At 41.7% G+C, this 27,011-nt stretch overlaps 1 protein-coding gene across 1 annotated transcript in view; it reads right to left on the bottom strand.

Moving 5' to 3' along the window:
• TMPRSS15 (transmembrane serine protease 15) overlaps positions 1 to 27,011 on the bottom strand; it is a 183,245-nt gene that overhangs the window by 89,091 nt on the left and 67,143 nt on the right. Inside the window, exons 9-14 of the mRNA XM_030205046.1 lie at positions 23,406 to 23,515; positions 17,741 to 17,878; positions 16,898 to 17,047; positions 9,634 to 9,736; positions 2,082 to 2,232; positions 426 to 567 (exon numbers count right to left, since the gene is read on the bottom strand). Of these exons, the coding sequence (XP_030060906.1) occupies positions 426 to 567; positions 2,082 to 2,232; positions 9,634 to 9,736; positions 16,898 to 17,047; positions 17,741 to 17,878; positions 23,406 to 23,515 (794 nt within the window). The remainder of the gene's footprint in view (positions 1 to 425; positions 568 to 2,081; positions 2,233 to 9,633; positions 9,737 to 16,897; positions 17,048 to 17,740; positions 17,879 to 23,405; positions 23,516 to 27,011) is intronic.

Raw genomic sequence — 27,011 nt, forward strand, 5'->3', positions numbered from 1 at the left:
TTGGCGGGGTAGTGCAGGCGGGGAGTTGCTGCGGGGAGCAGCGCTGGTGTTGCTGGGCGTCCGACATCACGTCGGGACAACCCAGGCCCCATCGCACCGCCCCATGTCTTTCTTTTACTCCTGGGGACGTGCCCAATCGTCCCCAGGAGTCAGTAAAAGCTGATGCTGCCTCCCAAAATCGGCCCAACAGCGGACCCGACGGCCCCCAACAAACAGGCCAGTCACAACCCCTCTGGCCTTCGCAGCGCTCTCATCGAGAGCCCCTAGCACCCCAGAAGTGGTCCAGCAGCCCCCAGGACCCTCCAGGTAAGTATATATATATATAAACAAAAAAATATTCAAAAGTATTTTTTCCCTTTTCTTCTTACTTCTTTAACCCCCTGGTTACACAAAGACACTCATATATACATGCATCGTTTACTTACTAGGAAATACAGTAGCGGCAGTGGTGGTAGGAACTGGAGTTGGCTCTGGATAAGCACTGTCCTTACAACTTCCGCTTGTCAGGCCAATGTCATCCAATGCTATATCACTAAAACCTGGGTTTTTAATTGCATCAAAAGCAATCTGAAATTCAATTTAAAAACAGTTTTGTAACAGTGATGCAGTTCTACAAAGAAGAAAAATAATTGAATTTTTAATTACCTCTCAGATTCCCTGTGTATCTCTACATCTTGCAAATGTGCATCATTAATTACAATTTGGTCTTTATTTCACTTCCCCATGTGCTTTTTGAGTTTCAAGTACATTGATTTAAATACATTTGAACCTTACATTAATGTGAGGGAAATTACAGGCTGCACAGGAGTCCTTTGCTTTTACACTGGTAAGCACAATATCTGTTTAGTGATGAATGTTGATCAGTGAGAGTCATGCAACACCTTTCTCCAATGTACCATCACACCATAATTAGGAGCTATGCTAAGATAACCAAAGACAATGCAATACTCTAAAATTCTAGATGCTAACTTAAGACGTAAAGATTCCTAGATAGGCATATATGAAAATTTCCCCCTTCTGAGTTTCAACATTTATGCTCTTGTTTTTACTAGGATCCTAATTTTGGATCATTAAAAGTAGAGAGGCCAGTGTAGAAGAACATTATTATTATTATTATTTGTTACATTTGTATCCCACATTTTCCCACCTATTTGCAGGCTCAATGTGGCTTACATAGTACCGTAACAGTGTTTGCAGTTCCGGTATGAACAAATACAAGGTGATATTATGGTAGAAAGAGGTTTAAAAGCCTATGCTTAACAAATTTGATTCTAAAATATAGGATCCTAAGTATGGCTGAGGGTGCCAAACTTTAGATTCCTAAAATTGAAGGACTGTGGTCAGATGCTCATCTTCCTTTGACAATAAGCCTTCATTTCTTTATTTTTCATTCATACCTTTTTCAGTTGTAGCTCAAGGTGAGTTACATTCAGGTATAGAACGTATTTCCCTGTCCCCTTAAGACCTACAATCATGAGTTTGTAGCTGAGGAAATATGAGGGAGGGGGTTAAGAGAGTTGTCCAGGGTCACAATGAACAGTAGTAGGATTGAACGGGGCTTCCTTGCTTCTCAGACTGCTGTTCTCACTATTAGGCTAATATGTTTATCTTCATATAGCAGGAAACAGAGGGGCCCTTTTACTAAGCTGCGTAAGCATCTACACGTGCCCAATGCACCCCAAAATGGAGATATCACCTGGTTACTCTGTGGCTTTTGCAGTAATTTCATTCCACGTGGCCGAAAAATAATATTTATTTTTGAAGGCGCGCCAAGTGGCATTTGACATGCATAGGTCATTACCGTCCTGTTATCACATGAGACTTTACTGCTAGGTCAATGGCTGGTGGTAAGGTAACAGACCCAAAATGGACGCGTGGCAATTTTGATTTTGCCACAAGTTCATTTTCGGCAAAAATTTAAAAAAGGCCTTTTTTACAGGCACGCTGAAAAATGGATTGGTGTGCACCCAAAACCCGAGCCTCCACTACTGCAAGCCATTTTTCAGTGCACCTTAGTAAAAAGACCCCAGAGTGCAAGTGATTAGATAAAAAATGTATAAATAAATAGATCTTTCACAAACCATAAAAGCTGATGTTTCATTTAAAGTGACTTGTCCATAATTCCAGTAGAATCCATAATTCCCTTGCTTTTGGAAAACAGTTTTTTCTATGCCACGTTCATTAGTGATATTTATACTTAAACGATAAACATGAATACCATACATATGATACCTAGAATAGAAACAATTTTCATCAAGCCAGAACTTTCTGTATATACAACATAATAATGTTTGATCTATTCTTACTGTACACTGCCTTCAGTGAATTCCTTCAAAAAGGCGGTAAATAAATCCTAATAAATAAATAAAATGATTACATGAATTACCAGTGAGCAATGGAAGATCAATAGTTTAAACAACAAATTTGCTATAATAGTTAGATTTTTTAACACAGATCTGAACATTATGGTATATGAGAAAGTCAATGTTTTTGGGTGGTGGGAGGATGTTCAAGTACCCAACTAATACAGCTAAATTAACATAATCCTGTTCTCTTTCTTTAATCACAATGGGAAGGTGACTGGGAAAACCTATTATCTCAGGCTTTATGAAGTGAATAGACAGAATCCAGAAAGAGCATGTCAAAGCATCTACTATCATGATTCTCAACAATAATTTTCAGCATTTCAGAGTGGTATAAATTCTGTCCAAAGCTCCTGTGCTGTGTGTATTTCTGTGTTGGGGGAGGGGGGCTAAGTAAGAAGGGGATCTAGTGACCCACTACCATACTTAGAAATAGTATTTAGACTCTGCAAAATTGAATGACAGGCAATGTCAGAGAACTTATGCCAGTCAACCCCTGAATGTCCATCTGATGATCGCATGAGCACTACTGCTGAAATATTAGCAAAATACAGTGTGAGCTGGTAGTTGCCAAGAGGACCTAGGATGGCCCTACCCCTCACATGGATGGATGAGGATTGCAGGAGTTGAAGATAATTTGGGAATGGGCCATGGGAGAGCAAAGAAGGTAGCAATGAGAGAAGAGGACCCAGGAATGGGCCAGAAGGGAAGAGAAAAGACAAGAGAAAAGGAAACAGAATGGGCCATGAGGAGGATAGAAAGGAAAATACCCAGATATGGGCTATTGAGATGTGGTGTGGGAAGGGGGGGAATAGAAAATAACCCAGAGTATTTAAAAATGTATGCCTGGTTTTTAAAAGTCTTCATAGAGGTGTGCCATCTGAACTAGGGACCATGATTCGGCACTATGATTCTGTTTGTCCACTTCTTTGAAGTCAATCTGTTCTTTGTAGTTTTACCCTCAGTTGTTGTAGCCTGAAAGACAATAACTCATTCATGTGTCATTTCGGTAACAGGTTCTCAGCAACGGAATGCACTCCCTACTCAGTTGTGGAATGAATTGAATTTTATGTAATTTTGAAAAATACTAGACGTGTTTTGTATTAATTTTAATGATGTGAATGCAATTTCTTAGCCTATTGCTAACGTTATGTGGTTGTTTTGTGTATTTTATGTATATGATTCTGTACTTCATCTAAATGAAAGCCAATAGGGCTCGTGAGTAGGAAAGGAAGGAGAGGACCTAGGAATATTTCTTTAACTTTTGCTATATCAATTAGGTAAAAAGGGTACTCCTGCTCCTAGATTTCAAGGGAACCTCCCATCCTTGCTCTAGTAGTCTGTAGACTTTGAACTGAGGATCTAGAATTTGAATTTATGCCATTGACAATGACAAAACATGCAAAGGCCCATGTTCTTAGACCAACTGCATATCCTCAAAATTGGACTTGTTTTGGTAGTGAAGAAACAAAACCCACTGAACTAGCATTAAACCATTTCTAAGGTCCATGTTTTTCATGAAATAAGTCCATGAGAACAAAACAGGCTTTTTAAATAGAAAAGTTTATGATATGAAAACACCTTTAATGAGTGATACCATCATATAGGCCAGAAAAAATGAAAATCTGACAAAAGATAAACCCAGAAATCATGGGCTTGAATTCTGAAAATAAAATGAACATTTTGAGACTAGCTATTGAAACCTGGGTTTTCTTTGTAGTATCCAAAAGAACTAGCAATTTATCTTTCTATTATAATATGTTTTTATATTTTGAAAATAATAAATGTGAACCTACAATCTGCATTTCTTGTCGAATCCTTCATATCCTGGTTGTTGTTAAAATGGAATTTGTTCTTGAATTACTAATATGACTTTTTGTAAGGTCCTATTACTGAATATACAGTAATTTAGGAAAATCTAAATAAAAGCTAAATAAACAGCCACAAAAGTGGATGTGGCTGGAATATTGGCAATTCTAAAACTGGGCATCTCCATTTAGGTGCCCTGAGGATGCATAGAGTATCCATTACAGAATACTAGTTTTTAGCACAAATCTTCCTGGTATCTAACTTTGGGTGCCATTTACTGAATTCCCCTCAATGGGCTATATTTTATATATGGTGTCTAAAACATCAGCGCTGAAAAACCCCACACTTAGTTCTATTCTATAAACCACACCTAACGTTAGTTGCAGTTTATAGAAAACTAGCCGTTGAGCCCGTTAAAACGGGCTACAATTGGAATGGGGGTTTTCCAAGGCCCCCTCCCCCACCGAGGTTGCCACTACCGGTAGCCCCTCTCCGGAGTCACGGCCGCCGCCGCCACCCCTCCACCCGGCCCGGGCCCTCTGTTCGCTATTAATTCAACTTACATCGCCGCAGCACGCAGATCAGCTGAGCTCCCGTCGGCCTGGCCTTCCTTCTCTGCCTGTGTCCCGCCCTCGTGTGACATACTGCTGGCGAGGGCGGGACACAGGCAGGGAAGGAAGGCCAACCGGAGCTCAGCTGATCTGCGTGCTACGGCGATGTAAGTTGAATTAATTGCGATCAGAGGGCCCGGGCCGGGTGGAAGGGTGGCGGTGGCGACCTCGGGGGGGGGGGGGAGTGCAGTTTCCCTCTCTGTCACGCCCCCGTCATCACGTATTGATGCGGGGGCGGGACAGAGAGCGAAGTCTCTACTGCGCATTTGCGAGTGAGTTCGGTCACTCGCCGTTTATATGTTTGACTAGGAAAAAAGGCCCGTTTCTGAAACCAATGAAACGGGCGCTAGCAAGGTATTGGCTTCCTGCAATTAATGTTTTGAAAGGGGTTGTTAGGAGAACCGTGTTGTCATGCTAATGATTAATTTACATTGTTGTATTATGTGTAATATTTTTTTGTTTTTTCTGTTTTTTTTCTTTGTGTTGGTTGTGTTTGTGGGTGTGAGTGAGAGATGCTGATTCTGCATGTTAGAGCTTGTGTATTTTTTTTTTTTTTTTTGGGGGGGGGGGGAGTGTGTGGGTGTGAGTGAGAAACAGAGATCTTTATTCACCATGGCATAGTTTGTGTATGATGTGGTGGTGGTGGTTGGAGGGAAAGTGTATGTGTCTTAGTGAGAGAGAGAGAGATCTTGATTTTCCATGTTACAATTTGTGTATTAAGGGGGGTGGGAGGGGAGTGTGTGGGTGTGAGTGAGAGATGCTGTTTCTCCATGGCACAGTGTGTGTATGATGTTGGGGGGGGGGGGGGGTGGAAGGAATGTGTGTCTGTGTCAGAGAGAAAGATGGTGATTGTCCCTTGGAGAGTTTGTGTATGATGTGGGGGGGGGGGAGAGGGTAGCGGTGTCTGTGTGTGACAGTGTTTGGAGGGGGGACAATTGTTGCCGTGCGGGGTGGCGGGTAATTGTGTGTGTGTATGTGGAGAGAGATCGTGTGTGTATGTGTGAGAGGGGAGGTTTTCTGGCAGGATGTCACTTTTTTTTTCCTGTGTCAGAATGACAGAGGGGGGGGGGGAGGTTTTAGATGTTGCATGAGTGTGTGTGCGTGTGTGAGTCAGTAATTGTGTGTGTGTGTGTGTGTGTGTGTGTAGAGAGAGAGAGATCCTGTGTGTATGTGTGAGACAGGGGAGGTTTTCTGGCAGGATGTCACTTTTTTTTCCTGTGTCAGAATGACAGAAGGGGGGGGGGGAGGTTTTAGATGTTGCATGAGTGTGTGTGCGTGGGTGATTAGTAAGGAGGAGTGCTTTAGATTTGTCTGGATTCTCTTGGGAGGAGCCAATGTTCTTCTTGCTCCTTGCTGGGCAATGGGGAAAACATCTCTTCAAGGGGTCCCCCTTACCTTCTTTGTTTCTCCTGGCTGTGCTCCTCTCCCTCCCGTTTGCTTCAGCTGTTTTTTTTTTCTATCACTCAGCCTGCCTCAGTGAGTGAGTCGTTAGGGGGGTGTGGCTTGGTGTGCGACCTTCTTTGTTTCTCCTTGCTATCCTTCTCTCCTTTCCCTTCCCCTCAGCTGGTGTTTTTTTTTGTTTTGTTTTGTTTTCGATCACTCAGCCTGCCTCAGTGAGTGAGGAGGTGGGGGTGCTTTTTCGGTGTGTTTGCTGTTTCAGGCTGTCCCACACCTTGAGGCGGTGGTGCAGGGTGGGGGTGTTTTTGTGTGTATGTGTCAGAATGATGGGGGGGGGGGAGGGGTGCCGTATGTGGAGTAGTAGCTCCTAGGGTTGCCAGGTGGAAATTTTTTTTCCAGCCCAATCCAGGCCAAAAAACAGCCCAAAACCTGCCCAAACACAAACCCCGCCCCTGACACCCCCACCCCCGCGTCATCACCCCCGCCCCCGCCGTCATCAACCCCGCCCCCGCCGTCACCGGCCCCGCCTCCCACGTCATCGGCCCCGCCTCCCCGTCATCGGCCCCGCCTCCCCGTCATCGGCCCCGCCTCCTACGTCATCGGCCCCGCCTCCCACGTCACTAACCCCGCCCAAAACGTCACTAACCCCGCCCAAAAAACGTCACTAACCCCGCCCCCCGCGGCCGAAAAAACCGCCCTGAAGCCCAAAAACAGCCCAAAAAAACCGCAACCCGCCGCGGGCAAAAATTTCCCGCGGCGGGTCGCGGAAAACCGCCCAATTGGGCGGTAAAACCGCCCACCTGGCAACACTGCTCCTAGGTTTGCTTGCTTTGTTTTGAGTGTATGGCAATGACGGCTGCGTGGGGGAGTGGAAACAGAGATTAACCAACAGGCTTCCTTGCTTGCAGTGGAATTGATTGGTTCATTTACATTCTGTGTAGGCTGGGGGCGGCGACCTGGGGGGGCATGGTGTTACGGCGGGGCGGGGCCTCATGCTGCTGTCGTTTGGTTTTTCTGAGGGCGGGGCTATGAGAGTGAATGCGATTCCTGTGGATCGTGTTGCTTTGTTGTGGTTGGTTAGTGTCGATGATGATGTACCAGGAAGCGCACGAATGCCTCAAGGTTTTTGTCCACGCAGTCAGCAGCCAGCTTCAGAACGTTGGAGGTGCTTTTTATTATATAGGATGTATAGCGGCCATCCTGTAACTAAAATTTAAGTGCAGGCATTTATGTCATCTAAAACCTGGTAGAAATGCATACATCTTATTTAGGCACTGCTTGGGCATATTCTGTAATACTGCATGTAAATTTTCAGAACACCCATGACCCACCTATGCCCCTCCCATGGTCACAACCCAGTTAAGATCTGCGCAGTCTGATTTACACACATCACTTCATAGAATATGTTTAGCAAGCCATGCTCATAAATCCTAATTAGTGCCAATTAGAACTGATAATTGCGTGTTTAACATCCATTATCAGTGCTGATTGGCTTGTCAAGCAATTAAGTTCCACACACAAACTGGCTACATGCATTGATTTGCACACGGAACTTTAGTCACCATTTATAGAATTTGGGGAATATGTCTAAAATTACAGCTATGGAAGATAAACAAGGCAGACCTTGTAAAAAAACACAGTGTTTATTAATAGATTAAAAGCTCCCAGAAATTGTGTTTTTATTATTTATTAATTATGTTTTTATTGCTTATTTATAATTATGTTTTTATAGTATTTTATTAGATACTGAATGATTTTATTTTCATTTACAGTGACCCACTGCCCCTGATGCAGCCATTTTATACTGGCGAAACATGGCCATGTCAAGCATTTTATGTTAAATTTCTGGGCGCTTTTAATCTATTAATAAAAACAATGTTTTTTACAAGGTCTGCCTTGTTGTTTTTATCTTCAATATTGGATTTGACGGACCACCTGCCTTGCTGCTTTTTGACTCCTAAAATTACAGCTATACATGCAACTACTGGAAGCAGGTACAAATGTATATTTATACCTGTCCTGGAGGAGGCATAAATAAACACACAGTTCTGCCAAGTTTTGCAATGTACTTTGCTTTCTACAAAATATATATGTTGACCCCAAATTTCATTCAGTTCTTCCCAAGAGAATGCTTACTTTATATACAAACAAATGTATATTTAAAATCTCTCCCTGTAAATACATGTACATACCATGCTTGGGGCCCTGTTTACTAAGCAGCGTTATAGGCACATTAACATTTTTAATGTGTGTTAACAATGTACGTGCGTTAACCATGTACGTGCCTACAATATCCCTATAGGGACCTACATGGTTAGCACATGCGCTAAGTGTAGGCGCGCTAAAAACACTAACGCATCTTAGTAAACAGGACCCTTGGTTTTGATGGTAGAAAGTTTTATTTTTAATTATCCTTCATGAGAGTATTCATTTTTTAAATGCCTTGGCCTGTGCCTTTCACCCTATTGCATATAAACTAACTAACCTTGTTGAAAAATTTAATTTTTTTTAAGTTTAAGACTGGAACTATTTTTTTTTTATATAATAGAAAAACAAAAGATTCAGGCAGACAGGAAGAATAACCAATCCAATGAGACTGATCATACAGAAATAAGACTTATCAGCCTCATTGGGATTACTTCTCTCTATATGCTACTATATATTCGTCCCAAAGTTGTATTCTCTTTTCCCGAACCTTATCAACTTCCTTGCACCTACTGTTACTCTATTTTCCACTCTGTATATATTCCCGGAGTTGTTATTCTCCTCTCCAGAACCTGTAAGCCACATTGAGCCTACTGCTATGTGGCAAAATGTGGGATAATAAATAAATATAATGCTACATTGGAGCTATAGTAATTCTCCAGGTCACTAGACCCTTTACATAGAAATGTTAAACAACAGCAAAGTAATTATTGTAATTCTTATTTTCTTCTTCTGCAGTTCCTTTACTCTCCTGATTCACTTGTGGTTTGATTTTACCACTCTACTGTTTTGAGCCTCTTTCTTGCCTCATTCCTTATCTCTTTCTTAAAGATGTCTCCTCATTCTTGCTGCTATTATAAACTTTTCTATTTAAAAAGGCTTGTTCTGTTCCCCTGAACTTATTTGATGAAGAACATGGACTTCAGAAATGCTTTCATGCTAAGTCAGTGGTTCTTCATTGCCACTGCTCTTCGCTGCCAAGAGGGTATCTATCTGGTCTAGGGACTTGAGGTATGTGCATATTTGTTAACTCTTGGTGGTATAAGTTCAAATTTTGAATCCCCAAAGATAAATTTTCCATTATTTTCTACCCTGTGCTATGAGTGCTAGTGGACTTCATAGGATTATTTCACAGACTTCCTACCATCTCATTGTCCGATACCTCAGGTCACCAAAGCAGCATTTCAAGCAGTGACTGAAAGGTAATGATCTGACACTAATCTCTGTAATGGGTGTCAGTAACATACCAGAAGCTAAGGCAGAGTGCATGTGGAGCAGAAGATATGAGGAGGCTATATAGTCTCACTCGCTGGCCAATTCCAGGTCCTGTAGGAGTTGAAATATAATACCCTAGACAAGAAAAAACATATTACAAGCAAATCAGTGGGAATTTAGGCTTCTATAGCAAGCAGCAGCAGCATGAAACATTAAAAGTTGGAAACAAAATAACTATTTAGCTCTATAGGACTGGCCAAATTCAATCTCTAAATGTGTACAACATGTCTCACTGGAGGATTCATATTGTTTAGCTCTTGGTATTCATTCACTTGTGGTTCATAACTCTAGGCTCCTATCACAGACATGTCCTGCAAATTGTTTAGGTGGCAATTCTATAAATTGGTGCCAAGATGTAGTTGCCCTGCACTTAGTGCCAATTCTATAATAGCATCTTGGCACCAAGATTCCATTATAGAATATGGGCGGTGCACCTAAAGCTAGGTGCCAACAGTTATGCCAGGTCAATGGCAATTATAAATATTGGCACCTAATTGTGCCCAGAAGGGCACATAACTCATAGAGTTCTATAAGTTACATGTGTATCTCAGAGGCATGCTCATGACTCACCCCTACTCTGCCCGTGTTTACGCCCTCACATTTACACACTAAACAGATTCTATAAAGGGCACCCAATTATCTATGCCCAAATTTGAGCACAATCCCGAGATGCTCATGCTTTTGGGTGCCCAAATCACATAGCATGCAACCCAAAATGGAGCGTGGCCACAGAAGGAGAATGGGCAGATCAGGGGTCTTCTCAAAAGATGCATGTTGTGTTATAGAATTCTGGGGATGCACATCCAACTTGCATGCCAGGATTTACACCAAGTTTCAGCTGGCATAAGTCGTTGTACCCAAAGTTGGGCTTGGGAATTCCAGCTAGACACTATTCTATAAAGGGTGCTCATCATGGGGCACTCTTTCTAGAAAAGGGGTAAGTGCTGATTTTTCCTGGTGCCTATTTTCAGTACCATTTATTGAATTCAACCCTAAGTGATTTTGGTGCATATGTTATAGAATAGCACATAACATGCACATGGGGGGGGGGGGGGGGGGGGTCAATTTTCACAGCAATTTAAATATTCAGAAATGGCTCCTGGCCAGTTAAATCACCTGTTCATGTTTAATTGCTAATTTTCAGTGACACTTAACCGGTTAGTGCTGCAGAAAATAACCAGTTAGCACCAAACTGAAAACTAGCTGTTTTGGGGGCGTTCTGGGGGAAATGGCATTTGGCCGGTTAAGTCCGATATTCAGCACTTAACTGGCAGGTTAACTGCACAATAAGATTGCACAAAAGTCAGTCCTATCTTTATATGGTAACCCATAGCTGGTTAAGAGCTGAATATTGCACGGAACCAGCTATACTTTGGCCTGCTCCTGAGACCTTAGGTTTAATGCTTTTTGACTGCATTCAGCAAAACGCTGATCGCTGCTGCTGAATATCAGACCCCAAATTGCCAATTAGTTGCATCAATAATATGCATATTTACTATTATTCTATAACTTAAAGTGCACAATTGGCACCTATCTTTAGTCATCAACTTATAGAATTGCCCTTTAAGTATTAGCCAGCTATGTAGATCCTTATCATTGAGGGCTTATGACTGGAGTAAGGGTATTACTGAAGAAGAGCACAGAGGGATGGGATATTTAGCCAGGATGATTCCAGAGAGGGTTCAATGAATAAAGAAGGCTAATTGGATGCTTTCAGGAGCAAAATAATTATTACTTTTAATTTCATGTGGAGTTTGGGGATTTTAGTTGAGATGAGAAAGGATTTCTAGAGGTACTGGGAGCAGGCATGGATTGAAACGTATGTGCTCGTGATAATGTGAAGAATGAGATCTGTGAAGAGTTGAGGGGATGGTAGCAACTTCCTCCAGATAAAATGAATGGGCACCTAATGTTACAAACATCTTCCTAATGGGTTTCCAATTCAAAACAGATTATTATTATTTGCGGAGAGGAGAGAGCAAGATGCAGGGAGAATTAATACAGAACTTTTCACAATTAAAATACTGGTAAAATATGTATAATGTGTGATCATCTGTGGGAAAAGGTGAATTAAGTAGTGGATTCAAAATGTTAAGAGTGGCCAGTTTTTCAAGTCATAGTTCCATGCAGTCCATGTAACGTTAAATGTTTTTTTCACATAAAAGGATGAGGTTTGGACTATTCTGTTACAAATTGTTTGCTCTAACACAATTCATGAAAACCTCACTTTTTGTTTCTGGTAACTTTAGTCATCTTTTCTCAGACATGGTCACATATTATCTTTAAAGATTACATTGATCTCAGTTCTGTGAAATTGTGAGATTTAGACAGAGACCAGTACTCTCTGAGCAATGTTTTTTTTTTTTTTTTTTTTACAGCAGAAGAGATCCATCCATTTATATGGCTCAATAATTCTGCAGGAACTGGAGCAGCAAACAATCAGCTCAGTATTTAAACTCTGTGCATAAGTACATAAGTATTGCCATACTGGGAAAGACCAAAGGTCCATCAAGCTCAGCATCCTGTTTCCAACAGTGGCCAATTCAGGTCACAAATACCCGGCAAGATCCCAAAAATGTACAAAACATTTTATACTGCTTATCCCAGAAATAGTGGATTTTCCCCAAGTCCATTTAATAACGGTCTATGGACTTTTCCCTTAGGAAGCTGTCCAAACCTTTTTAAAACTCCGCTAAGCCAACCGCCTTTATCACATTCTCTGGCAACGAATTCCAGAGTTTAATTACACGTTGAGTGAAGAAACAATTTTCTACGTTTCATTTCAAATTTACTACATTGTAGCTTCATCGCATGCCCCCTAATCCTAGTATTTTTGGAAAGCATGAACAGATGCTTCACATCTAGCCATTCAACTTCACTCATTATTTTATAGACCTCTATCATATCTCCCCCCTCAGCCGCCTTTTCTCCAAGCTGAAGAGCCCTAGCCGCTTTAGCCTTTCCTCATAGGGAAGTCATCCCATCCCCTTTATCATTTTTGTCGCCCTTCACTGCACCTTTTCTAATTCCACTATATCTTTTTTGAGATGTGGCGACCAGAATTGAACACAATATTTGAGGTGCGGTCACACCATGGAGCGATACAAAGGCATTATAACATCCTCATTTTTGTTTTCCATTCCTTTCCTAATAATACCTAACATTCTATCTGCTTTCTTAGCTGCAGCAGCACACTGAGCAGAAAGTGTCAACGTCCACAATTAGATCCCTTTCTTGGTCCGTGACTCCTAACGTGGAACCTTGCATGACATAGAGGGCAATAATCGAACGGCGCCGGCCAAATCGATGGCCAGTCATTTTCAGGGCCAATGCCGTAAGCAGGCGGAGCCAAGCGTATTTTCGAAATACGCTTGACGCCTGCCAGATCATTTGCCGGGTTTACAACAGGATCACCAGTGGATCGCCGGGTTTATATGAGATGGCCGGCTTCAGTTTTCAGCCATAATGGAAACCGGGCCTGGCCATCTCAAACCCGGCGAAATGCAAGGCATTTGGGCATGGGAGGAGCCAGCATTTGTAGTGCACTGGCCCACCTGACATGCCAGGACACCAACCAGGCACCCTAGGGGGCACTTACAAAAAAAATAGCTTCCAGGTGCATAGCACCCTTACCTTATGTGCTTAGCCCTCCAAATCCCCCCTAAAACCCACTCGCCACAACTCTACACCATTACCATAGCCCTAAGGGGTGAAGGGGGCACCTACATGTGGGTACAGTAGGTTTTGGGGGGTTTTGCAGGGCTCTACATTAACCACCACAAGTGTAACAGTAGGGGGGGAATGGCCTGGGTCCACCTGCCTGAAGTGCACTGCACCCACTAAAAACTGCTCCAGGGACCTGCATACTGCTGTCAAGGAGCTGGGTATGACATTTCAGGCTGGCAAAAAAAGTTTTAGTGTTTGTGTTTTTGGGTGGGAGGGGGTTGGTGACCACTGGGGGAGTAAGGGGAGGTGATCCCCGCTTCCGTCCGGTGGTCATCTGGTCATTTGGGGGCACTTTTTACAGACTTGGTCCTAAAAATTAATGGACCAAGTACAGCCGGTGAAATGCTCGTTCGAGCCGGCCTCTTTTTTTTCCATTATTAGCTGAAGCCGGCCATCTCGTACCCACGCCCCCACCCCGCCCTCGCTACAATACCAACATGCCCCCTTGAAGGTTGGCTGGTGCCGCAACGAAACAGCAGTTGAAGCCGGCCAAAATCGGCTTTCGATAATACTGATTTGGCCGGGATCAGGAGATCACCGGTGATCTCCCAATTTGTGTCGGAAGATCGCCGGCGATCCCTTTCAAAAATAAGCCTGATAGCTATAATTCGGGTTCCTCTTTCTCACATGCATCACATTAAACGTCATCTGCCATTTAGACGCCCAGTCTCCCAGTCTCATAAGGTCCGCTTGTAATTTTTCACAATCCTCCCGCGAATCAATGACTTTGAATAACTTTGTGTCATCAGCAAATTTAATTACCTCACTAGTTACTCCCATCTCTAGGTCATTTATAAATATGTTAAAAAGCAGCAGTCCCAGCACAGAGCCCTGGGGTACCCCACTAACTACCCTTCTCCATTGAGAATACTGACCATTTAACCCTACTCTCTGCTTTCTATCTTTTAACCAGTTTTTAATCCACAATAGAACACTACCTCCTATCCCATGACTCTCCAATTTCCTCTGGAGTCTTTCATGAGGTACTTTGTCAAACGCCTTCTGAAAATCCAGATACACAATATCAACCGGCTCCCCTTTACCAACATGTTTGTTCACCCCTTCAAAGAAATGCAGTAGATTGGTGAGGCAAGATTTCCCTTCATTAAATCTGTGTTGACTTTGTCTCATTAATCCATGCTTTTGAATATGCTCTGTAATTTTGTTCTTAATAATAGTCTCTACCATTTTGCCCGGCACTGACGTCAGACTCACCGGTCTATAATTTCCTGGATCTCCTCTGGAACCTTTTTAAAAAATTGGCGTTACATTGGCCACCCTCCAATCTTCTGGTACCACGCTCAATTTTAAGGATAAATTACATATTTCTAACAATAGCTCCGCAAGCTCATTTTTCAGTTCTATCAGTACTCTGGGATGAATACCATCTGGTCCAGGAGATTTGCTACTCTTCGTACAACTGCCCCATTATATCCTCCAGGTTTACAGAGAATTTATTACGTTTCTCCGACTCATCAGCTTTGAATACCATTTCTGGCTCCAGAATCCCACCCAAATCTTCCTTGGTAAGGACCGAAGCAAAGAATTCATTTAATCTCTCTGCTACAGCTTTGTCTTCCCTGATTGCCCCTTTTACTCCTTGGTCATCTAGCGGTCCAACCAATTCTTTTGCCGGCTTCCTGCTTTTAATATACCTAAAAAAAATTTTACTATGTGTTTTTGCCTCCTACGCAATCTTTTTTTCGAAGTCCCTCTTAGCTTTCCTTATCAGCACTTTGCATTTGACTTGAGATTCCTTATGTTGTTTCTTATTATTTTCAGTCGGTTCCTTCTTTCATTTTCTGAAGGATTTTCTTTTAGCTCTAATAGCTTCCTTCACCTTGCTATTTAACCACACCGGCTGTCATTTTGTCTTCCGTCCTCCTTTTATAATACGCGGAATATATTTGGCCTGAGATTCCAGGATGGTGTTTTTGAACAGCATCCACACCTGATGTAAATTTTTGACCCTCGCAGTCGCTCCTCTAAGTTTTCTTTTCACCGTTCTTCTCATTTTATCATAGTCTCCTTTTTTAAAGTTAAATGTTAACGTATTTGATTTCCTATGTGTACTTACTTCAAAGCTAATATCAAATCCGATCATATTATGATCACTGTTATCAAGCGGCCCCAGCACCATTACCTCCCGCACCAGATCATGCGCTCCACTAAGGACTAGGTCTAGAAGTTTTCCTTCTCTCGCACAGCTCTGTGCGAGTACTCTATTTGCAGCCTGAGACCCTGAAGAAGCAGCGAAACGCTGGCCACCATCGGCTCAGGGCAGCTTTTGAGGGACCGCATAGCGGGAGCAGGATTGACATTGAACAGAGATAAGTAAACCAGTTATTTATGGATGTTCCTTTGAGAATGTAGTGTAACGTTCAATGCATTGAAGATTGATTTATCAATATTAAAAATTTCAAAAAACCCAAAAAGACTAAAATAAAGTATTTTGGCTTCAGCTTAAATAATTTTTATAGCTGTAGCCTCAGGCTTTTTTGCCTATGATGAAGAGAGGACATTTTTTGTCCGTTTAGCTTGTAGAGACTTTTCATATAGTCCCCAAGGTCTTTGAGGCTTTTTCCCTGATTGTTATTTCATATTTTGTGGATTTGTTCACGATTTTGTAAGTGTCAACACTTCCACGTACAGCACTTGCTAAAGCTCTGTAAAAAATGTTCCACACTAGGCATCCCATTTTCTGATATGTGACACAATACCACGTTACATGCTCTGGCATGCTTGACATTATGTAACACTTAGAGGCTCATTTTCAAAACACATAGACTTACAAAGTGTGTTCCGGTGCTACCGTTTTTATTCCAGAAACACACACCAATACTGCTGTCACATGGAACAGTTGGAATATCATCATGTTAATGATTCTGTCTTACATATTTACATTAAATTAATTCTGAAAACCAGCAATGCTGAAATAATGGGAACATGTCTTTCAGTCCTGTCAGCTTAAATCTAGCAGGGAAGACAGGGAATACAGGAACAAATGAATCTTCCAAATTGTTCTGAAAATCACTGCCAAGTGTTTGATGAAATGCATTTCAAATTAAATCCATTTATTTGTCTCACTGAAGGAAAAATTGAATACAAATTTTGAGTTTTTTTTTACTATTATTATTATTATTTAGGGACTACAGGTATTTGAGTTCTATTCAGGGTCATCTGAGGTAAAAATGCAAATGTGTTGCTCTGTTCTCAGAACCACTCGTGCATTTCATATCAGCCTTTGTACCTACAACATTTTCCAGAAATGATTTCTGTCATAGGCACACACTTGAAAGATGTAAATTACAGAAAGGTTGGATTTGAGGTGTGAAACATGAAGTTTATTAGATTGCAAGAAAGCGAGCTTTCACTATAATTGCATATAAGAACACTCAGTAATTGAGCCAAGATGTCCCCTTCAAATTTCAGCTTGTAACTGCTCTTCACTTAGCTTTATGACATATATCATGACAGTTAACTCTTTCTGTCTTGTGTGTTTATTCTTACCTGACTGATTGCCAAGCGTATGATCATCGTTGGGCCCAGTGGTGGGAGGAAACGTGGGCCCACTTATTCTCTCCCATTCCCCATCATCATTTAGGTCTTGCACCCAGTAACAAAACCCATCTTCAAAAGTGCAATTAATTTTCTCTTCATCTGCAGACATGAACAGTGAGGTGGTCACTAAAAAAGCCTAATGGTGGGCAAGTCTCCTCATATCAGGGATCTCAATCTGGTCCATGAGACACTCAAGCATGTTTAGTTTTGAGATCAATGAATTCAATGAAAACCAGACAAGGGGGTTGACTATAAGAATTAGTTTTTAGTGTGATGTGCAAGATATGTTGTCAGATAGATGTCACTGTCAGGATTAATTAAAACATTTCCCTTCCTTGGTGGAAGTGTGGAATGGCTTCCTGATGGAGGTGGTGGAGACGAAGACTGTATCTGAATTCATGAAAGTGTAGGGCAAGCAAGCAGGAGAGGAAGGGATAATAGATGATACAGATAGGCAAACTGGATAGGCCATATGGTCTTTATCTGCTGTCATTTTTTTTTCTGTTTCTATCTGATTACTATGGAAGGAGCAAAATCATTTCAAAGATAGTTCCTCACTTCTGAAAATGATTTTTAAAAGGTTACCATAAAGGTAATAAAGCTCTGTATCAGACTTTTACTGTAAGTGGACAGTATAAGTGATGCATTTACCTACTGGAACCTGAATTTTCAACATTTAGAGAATTATCTGGTTATCTAAACTGTCAACTGTACTCTCTGATGTCATTAATCTTATGGTGTGGGACCCATTAAATTGGTGGATAAGGGATATCACAGGAAAAGCACACTTACTGCTGAGATCACTTGTATTGAAGACTGAATATAATGCATAGAAGCCATTGTAATTGTCCTTGTAATCTGTATGAAACTCTACTGTTGCATAATTCGAAAAAATCCGTACTGTGCCAGGATTTTTACCCCACAGTGAAGCTAGAAATGGCAAACATAAGCAGGAAAAGTCATGGTAATGTAGTATTAAGCTTGGAAAATGAAAATGGTTATTCATACTGTCTAAAATCAGGGTAAATATAACAAAAAATGGGGGATTTGCCTTTGGAAAACCATCAATACAGTCCCTTCAGCTGTAGTTCTCACTTTTATCACTACAGGGGGTAAATTACAACACTACCTATTATGTAGGTCATGTTGTAATTTATCTTCTTATTTATATGGATCTTATTTATAGTGTCTTCTTCTTTGTAGGGATCATTTCATAGTACATAGATACTAAAAGTAAATGGCCTGATATTTAAAGAGATCTAACTGGTTGGCAATCCCCACTAACCAGTTAAATCGCACATAACTGACTATCCGTGATTATTTCATTGGAGATAACTGATTATCAACACAACTCAAACACTTCTACCTTATATATACTAAGCTGGGGGGCACTCTGGCAGGCACACCATAAAAAAGTGGAGAAAAAAAGACTTCAGAACCACCGGTATCACCTCGTTTTTAAAGGACACACCTTAATTATAATGAGGGAACCATATACAATCATGTGTCTTCACAAAAAAAAAACCCTCCACATACATTTTCAAAGAGGCACTGCCATGTGTCACCATAAACTTTGTAGGAGACTCTATTCACTCATTTAAGCTTGGAGAATCATACTTAACTTAACGCATGGATGTCTTTGCCATTTTTCATTCAATCCAGGTCAAAATGATATAAGGTTTTCAAAATTTCTTCAAATCCCGACAGGGAGAGCCTGTTTCGCTATTTCTTAGCTGCCTCAGGGGAATATTTTTCTTTCCTTCTCATCCAAGCATTTTAAATTCACCTTGGATGAGAAGGAAAGAAAAATATTCCCCTGAGGCAGCTAAGAAATAGCGAAACAGGGTCTCCCTGTCGGGATTTGAAGAAATTTTGAAAAAATTATATCACTTTGACCTGGATTGAATGAAAAATGGCAAAGACATCCGTGCGTTAAGTTAAGTATGATTCTCCAAGCTTAAATGAGTGAATAGAGTCTCCTACAAAGTTTGTGGTGACACATGGCAGTGCCTCTTTGAAAATGTATGTGGAGTTTTTTTTTGTGAAGACACATGATTGTATATGGTTCCCTCATTATAATTAAGGTGTGTCCTTTAAAAACGAGGTGATACCGGTGGTTCTGAAGTCTTTTTTTCTCAACTTTTTTATGGTGTGCCTGCCAGAGTGCCCCCAAGCTTAGTATATATAAGGTAGAAGTGTTTGAGTTGTGTTGATATTGTATTCTACCCATTCCGGATATTTTGCAGATAACTGATTATCTCAGTTGAATAGTTGCGATTACCGCGTAACTGGGAGTCGGCTATGTAGGGGGCATTCTGGGGGCGGGTCACATTTAGGACCCTATATTTAGCACTAAAGGGGCAATGTTAGTGCACAAATAGGACCACATAACTAGCTGTCCTATCTTTATGTGCTATCCAATGGCCAGTTAGAGCTGAATATCAGCTTAACCGGTTATCGGCTGGCGACCAAAAATGAAAATGGATATTCAATGCTGGTTGTCAGAAACAGCCCGACAATGATTATCTGGGTTCAGCGCTGATGGCGGGCTTTAACCATAATGCCCATCACTGGCTGAAAATCATGAGGAATGTATACTTGTAAAATACTAATGCAATTCTTTTGTGCTAGCTAATATCCTAGATTTTGAATGTTTACTGTCATGCAGAATAAAAATGAGGAGCAATTTTATAACTGAGTGCCAGCAATTAGATGCCTGGATGACACACAGTAGGAGCCCATTCTGTTAATGAATCTAGGTTCCATTCTAGAATACTAGGGTAACCAGCTATCAATGCACCTAAAATTTGGACACTCATATTTATGCCATCTATTGAGCTGGTGTAACTGTGCACACCTAAATATACTAGTGCACAGTATTTTATGAGCAATGTGCGTAAATGGGAGCTCTGTCTACATCCCGCCCATGCTCTGCCCCATGTGTGTCCCCCTTGAAAATATGTGCTATATAACTGAAGTGAGTATTTGCAGAATAGTGCGTAAATGCCATAATAACATTTACCCACATTAGTGGGCACTATAGTATTTGAAGCATATACATGTACATGAGGTCAATTCTATAAAGGACACCAAAAGTTAAGGACCCAAAATCTGTATTCTACAACGGCACTTGGATGCCCATTTCTATTATAGATTAGAGTCTAAGTTGACATTTGGGTGCCAATATTTAGGTATCTAACGTTAGGCACCAGCATTTATATCATGTAAAGCAAGTGTAAATGTTAGCGTCTAAATTTTATCAAGATACACTGTAATCCCAGCATATGATCCTTTCATTAGACACACTTCTCACACTTTTTTAAAATTTATATAAATCCAAAATAACAAATAATGATAATTAAGAACCTTCAGAAACAGCATACATTTTACAGATCAACTGCTATTGAAATATCAGAAAAACTCTTTCACTCGTCATCAGTCCAATCATTCTGCAGTAGTCAAACATTTTTTAAAATCACTTTGCAAGTTCAGTTTTTCAATTTTCAACTCTTCAAATCTTCAACAGCTTATAATATTCATATTTACAAAGTTAAAGGTTCAGCACTTTACTTTCCAGTCAAGTACTGAACCTCAATAGCAGTTGATCAGTAAAATGTACGCTGCTTCTGAAGGTCCATAATTATCAATTTTTCATATTTTGGATTTCCTATATAATAATTTCCAACTCCAACATTCTGAAGCTGACTCCCATGACACTGAAGGGTTCTTAGTGTCCGTGCAGTTCATAGGGTTCGTGCTGCCTGAAACCATCTGTCTCACTGTCCCCCCTCGTGTCATAACATTATGACGTCGAGGGATGAACACTGAGAGGGAAGGGGACGCGGCATAGTTGCCAGGCAAAGCAACGCAACATCACAAACATGAGGGTGTCGTCGTCCCTCCCTCCCTTCCAGTTCCAGACCCCCTCCCTCCGATGTTTAAAAGTCATCTTCACTTACCAAGTCAGGGTTAGGGCGGCCGGCAGCAGCGGTAAAACGCGTGCAGCCTCGGCCCTTTTCTCTCTCTCAGCTGTGGTCCCGCCCTTGCGGAAACAGGAAATGAGGGCAGGACCACAGCTGAGAAAGAGAGAGAGTAGGGCTGAGCCTGCACGCCTTTTACCGCTGCTGGCGGCCGCCGTAACCCCAATGAGATAAATCAAGATGACTTTTAAACTTTGTAGGGAGGGGGCCTGGAACTGGGAGGAAGGGAGGGATGACAACCCTGGAACTGGGAGGGGGGACCCTGGAACTGGGAGGGAGGGGGGAGGGGACGACCCTGCAACTCGGAGGGAGGGAACGACCCTGCAACTTGGAGGGAGGGAGGGGGGATGACCCTGGAACTGGGAAAGAGGGAGGGAGGGGGCGTCCCTGGCACACACTCTCAATCTCACACACACACACACACACACACACACACTCTCTCTCACAGACACACTCGCACCCAGTCTCATTCTCTCTCTGTCACACACACACATTCGCACATTCTCTCTCTCTCTCTCACACAGTCACTCTCACACACACTCTTTCAAACATACACACTCCGAGGAAAACCTTGCTAGCGCCCGTTTCATTTCTTTCATAAACGGGCCTTTTTTACTAGTATATAGATAAAACAAACATGAGAAGTGTGTCTAATGAAAGAATCATATGCTGGGAGTTCAGTGTATCTTGTTTATTTTTCCCCGCATGAGTATATGGTGGAGCCCTATTAAATAGATTTAGCACCTAAAGTTTAGCACCTATGTGTGCAACTTACAGAATTCTACAAGTTAGCAGGCCCTTTTACTAAGGTGCGTAGGTGCCTACGTGCAGTGGTGTGCTGGAGCCGGCTCACACCGGCTCGCAAGAGCCGGTTTTTAAACTTTCTACCGACTTGCGAGCTGGTTGTTAAAAATTGCGAGCCAGCTCTGTCTCTCCTCCCTCCCTCCGGATCCGGTCCCTCACCGACTCCTTGTCCTTCTAATTCTTTGGGGCAGGCAGTCTTGCCTGCCCGCTGCCAGCTGACTCTCCCCTGCTGCCGATTCGCGCTTTACAAATGGCCGCCGAGACTTCCAGAGGCGGTCTCGCGAGACTTCTGTTTTCATGATATCTCCAGTGAATATGGATGAGCTAGGTTTGCCTATAATGAAGATGGTGCATGCAAATTTAGTTCATGTATATTGATTGGTGATATTCTAAAAATCAGACTGACTAGTTGTGTCCTGAGGACTGGGTTGAGAACCCCTGCTCTAAGTTGAGCAGGAGTCCTTCACCTACAGTCCTGCCAGTGTGGGGTGCTATTTCACTGTACATTTTCAATAGCAACAAACAGGCAAGTTCTGCAGGACTCCAGGAAACCTGCCTGTCCCTAGTGATTGAAAAAGCAATATTGAAGCAACACTCCCTGCTGGCAGTAATGCAGTTGGAGGACTCCTATTCATCTTAGAATGTGCAGTGGTGGGGATAGGGGCCCCCACCAAAGAAACACTGAAGTAAATTGAAAGGATCTTTTACAAAGTGACAGTAAGCCCAACACAGGCTGACCGCTCACTAATCTGCAACTACCGCAAGCCCAATGCAGTTGATGGTGGTAGTTCCGACTGGAGCGTGCACCATTTCTGACATTCCATACATTTTTTTTCTGTAAAGCGGCACTAACCCGGCAGTAATCGGGCATCGCAGCGAACTGCCCGGTTACTGCCAGGTTAATGCAGGAGCCCTTACCATCATCTCAGTGGGTGATGGTAAAGGATCACTGTTGCATGGCCATACGGTAAGACCTGGTCATTTTTTTTGGGGGGGGGGGGGCATTTTACCCACTGTGGAAAAAAAGGGTCTTGGCGTGTGGGGAAAATGGCCCCCGCCACTACCACAGGGCCCTTTTTCCCACAGCTTAGTAAAAAGGACCCCTGAATATCTCCTTCATCACTAATGGCACTTTAGTTTAAGTGCCCCTGATCTTCAGCAACAGTGACCTGTCAAACCCACTTCCCTAAAAGGGCAAGTTTTACACAGCCAGCATTGATGTAAAGTCAGTAGATCAACTTTACCCACAGATTCTGCATCACTTTAGAAGTGAAAATATGCCAGTAGAAAAAAGTGCCTGTAAGCACTTGCACCTCCTTGCAACAGAGGAGACACTGAGGCATATTTTCAAAGCACTTAGACTTATAAAGTTACACAGTAACCTATGGAACTTTATAAGCCTAAAGTGCTTTGAAAATTTGCCTCAGAGCCTCTTTCAGCACATGCACTTAGGTAGGTCTTTATCTGCCATAATCTACTGGTATCTACTAAGCCTGTATTGCTTTGTGAAAATTTGGACCTAGGGCTTTTCATATCAACAATACAAGACAATTTTAAAAGAAAAACTATCTAGGTTTCTCTTTTGAAATTTGCCTGCACTTAACATTATATCCAGTGCAGCTCCCTTGTGCACTTTACCTGATCTGAAAACAGTGTGAAGAATTCTAGCTTACCTCTCAAAATCTTTCTTGGCCCGATGCCTTCATAAATGTTTAAAACATCCATAAAATTTTCAGTGTCGAAAGAAATGAAGTTTAGTTTGATGGAAGAGCCATTCTCCACCCTAATAAAGGCAAATCAAAAGGCATCATGTGCAAAATATTTATTTGCTTTCTCCAATCCAATGATGCTGATAGTAAGAAACTGTAACCATGGGCAACTCTTCTCTTAAAAAGATCTGTCTCTTTCATAGCATTGTAATGTGTTAAATGTGGCACTGTTAGGCAGTGTAAAAAGAGACAGAGTGAAGTAAACAAACATGCACATAGAAAGGGTAATTTTATAAGAACAGAATCTGACAACATAGAGGCTATTCTAAAATCCAGGAGAAATGGTCATTTGTGTGCCAGGTGAGTGCAGCATAAACATCCATTTTAGAAAAATACATGCACTGTTAAAGAGGGAAAATTTGGATGAAAATTACAGGCCCATATCTGTATTGCCTTTTATGGCTAAAGTTATTGAAAGAGCAGTATTGAGTCAACTGATTGATTTTGTGGAGCAGTCACAAGTATTAGACCCGTATCAATATGAGTAGACAGGGAAACAGAGTAGAAGCTTTGCTGAGGTCTGTGGTGGATAAGTTGTGTTGTGAACTTGATGATAATTGGACCTATTGTATGGCCTCTTTAGATATTACCTCCGTGTTTGACATGGTGGATGAGGATATAATACTCTACAGATTAAAGCAGATGGGGATTTGTGGTTAGGTGTATGCCTGCTTTGTGTCCTGTTTTAAAGAATGGTCGATGCAGGTGAAGAGCAGAAATTTGGTATATGATTATTATTAGGAAAGGAATGGAAACAAAAATGAGAAAGTTATAATGCATTTGTATTGCTCCATTGTGCAACTGCACTTTGAATGTTGTGTGCAATTCTGGTCATTGTATCGCAAAAAGATGTGGTGGAATTAGAAAAGGTCCAGAGAAGGGCGACGAAAATGATAAAGGGGATAGGACAACTTTCCTTTGAGGAAAGGCTAAAGTGGCTAGGGCTCTTCATCTTGGAGAAGAGACAGCTGAGGGGAGATATGATAGAGGTCTATAAAATGATGAGCAATTTACCCTTTCCAAAAATACTAGGACTAGGGTGTATGCAATGAAGCTAATAAATATTAAATTTAAAACAAACCAGAGAAAATATTTCTTCACTTAATATGCAACTAAACTCTGAAATTCACTGCCAGAGAATGTGGTAAAATCAGTTAGCCTAGCAGGGTTTAAAAAAGGTTTGGATAATTTCCTTAAAAAAAGCCCATAAGTCATTATTAAGATGGATTTGGGAAAATCCACTGCTTATTTCTAGGATAAAAACCGTAAAATCTGTTTCACTCTTTTGAGATCTTGCCAGATACTTGTGACCTGGATTGGCCACTGTTGAAAACAGAATACTAGGCTTGACAGACATTTGGTCTATTCCGCTATGGCAACACTTATGTTTTATGTTGTTCTGATGACTAGATGGGTGCCTCAGGGGTCAGCATTGTCGGCATTGCTTTTTAATATCTACTTGTCTTCTTTGAGGAAGATCTTTAGGATTTAAGTGTAAGTTACCTTTTTTATGCAGAAGATGTGTAGATTGGGTGAATGAACTGTCAAGCTGACAGGATTTTTTTTTTTTCTAGAAATAAGTTACTGGATGCATGTGAATAGGATGCGATTTTTAAAAAAGGTTCCAGGGGAGATCCGGGAAATTATAGACCGGTGAGTCTGACGTCGGTGCTGGGGAAAATGGTAGAGGCTATTATCAAAAACAAAATTACAGAGCACATCCGAGGACATGGATTACTGAGACCAAGTCAGCACGGCTTTTGTGTGGGGAAATCTTGCCTGACCAATTTACTTCAATTCTTTGAAGGAGTAAACAAACATGTGAACAAAGGGGAGCCGGTTGATATTGTGTATCTGGATTTTCAAAAGACGTTTGACAAGGTACCTCATGAAAGGCTACAGAGGAAATTGGAGGGTCATGGGATAGGAGGAAATGTCCTATTGTGGATTAAAAACTGGTTGAAGGATAGGAAACAGAGAGTTGGATTAAATGGGCAGTATTCACAATGGAGAAGGGTAGTTAGTGGGGTTCCTCAGGGGTCTGTGCTAGGACCGCTGCTTTTTAACATATTTATATATGGTTTAGAGATGGGAGTAACTAGCAAGGTAATTAAATTTGCTGATGACACAAAGTTATTCAAAGTCGTTAACTCGCGACAGGATTGTGAAAAATTACAGAAGGACCTTATGAGACTGGGAGACTGGGCGGCTAAATGGCAGATGACGTTTAATGTGAGCAAGTGCAAGGTGATGCATGTGGGAAAAAAGAACCCGAATTATAGCTACGTCATGCAAGGTTCCACGTTAGGAGTTACGGACCAAGAAAGGAATCTGGGTGTCGTCGTCGATAATACAATGAAACCTTCTGCTCAGTGTGCTGCTGCAGCTAGGAAAGCGAATAGAATGTTGGGTATTATTAGGAAAGGCATGGAAAACAGGTGTGAGGATGTTATAATGCCATTGTATCGCTCTATGGTGCTACCGCACCTTGAGTATTGTGTTCAATATTGGTCGCCCCATCTCAAGAAAGATATAGTAGAATTGGAAAAGGTGCAGCGAAGGGTGACTAATGATAGCAGGGATGGGACGACTTCCCTATGAAGACAGACTAAGGAGGCTAGGGCTTTTCAGCTTGGAGAAGAGACGGCTGAGGGGAGACATGATAGAGGTATATAAAATAATGAGTGGAGTGGAACAGGTGGAAGTCAAGTGTCTGTTCATGCTTTCCAAAAATACTAGGACTAGGGGGCATGCAATGAAACTACAGTGTTAGCTTGGCAGAGTTTAAAAAGGGGTTAGACGGTTTCCTAAAGGACAAGTCCATAAACCGCTACTAAATGGACTTGGGGAAAAATCCACAATTCCAGGAATAACATGTATAGAATGATTGTACGTTTGGGAAGCTTGCCAGGTGCCCTTGGCCTGGATTGGCCGCTGTCATGGACAGGATGCTGGGCTCGATGGACCTTTGGTCTTTTCCCAGTGTGGCATTACTTATGTACTTACTTTCTTATTTACTTATGTACTTATGATGTTAAAAGCGCAGAAAACAGAAATTGTGCTTGTCGGGAGGTAGGAAATTGACCCATGGCCCACTTCGGTCACCATCGGTACAGTTGTTTTACCTGTGAAATGATATTTGAAAGTGGTTCTGGATTGTAAACTTACCATGCAGGAGCAGCTTTATGCAATGATTGTCTCCCCCCCCCCCCCCACCTGCAAATATTGAGTCGATTGAAGCCAATGTTACCTCTGTATGACTTTAGATTTGTAGTGCAAACTAGCACCCAAAATAAGAAATATATAGGAATATACTAGATTCCACAAAATCCTCAAATCGGTCCTATTCAAACAAGCCCTCACAAAGAACAATCATATCTCAATCAAATAATCATTACCTGAATTGGTTATTACTCTATTTACCTCTAACTTTCTCTTTGCCTCATGTACAATTTCTCATTCATAATACATTTTCTAAATGTTAAACTTCCACAGATATCCCATTATGTT

The sequence above is a fragment of the Microcaecilia unicolor genome, chromosome 5, assembly GCF_901765095.1.
Source record: "Microcaecilia unicolor chromosome 5, aMicUni1.1, whole genome shotgun sequence".
NCBI lineage: Eukaryota > Metazoa > Chordata > Amphibia > Gymnophiona > Siphonopidae > Microcaecilia > Microcaecilia unicolor.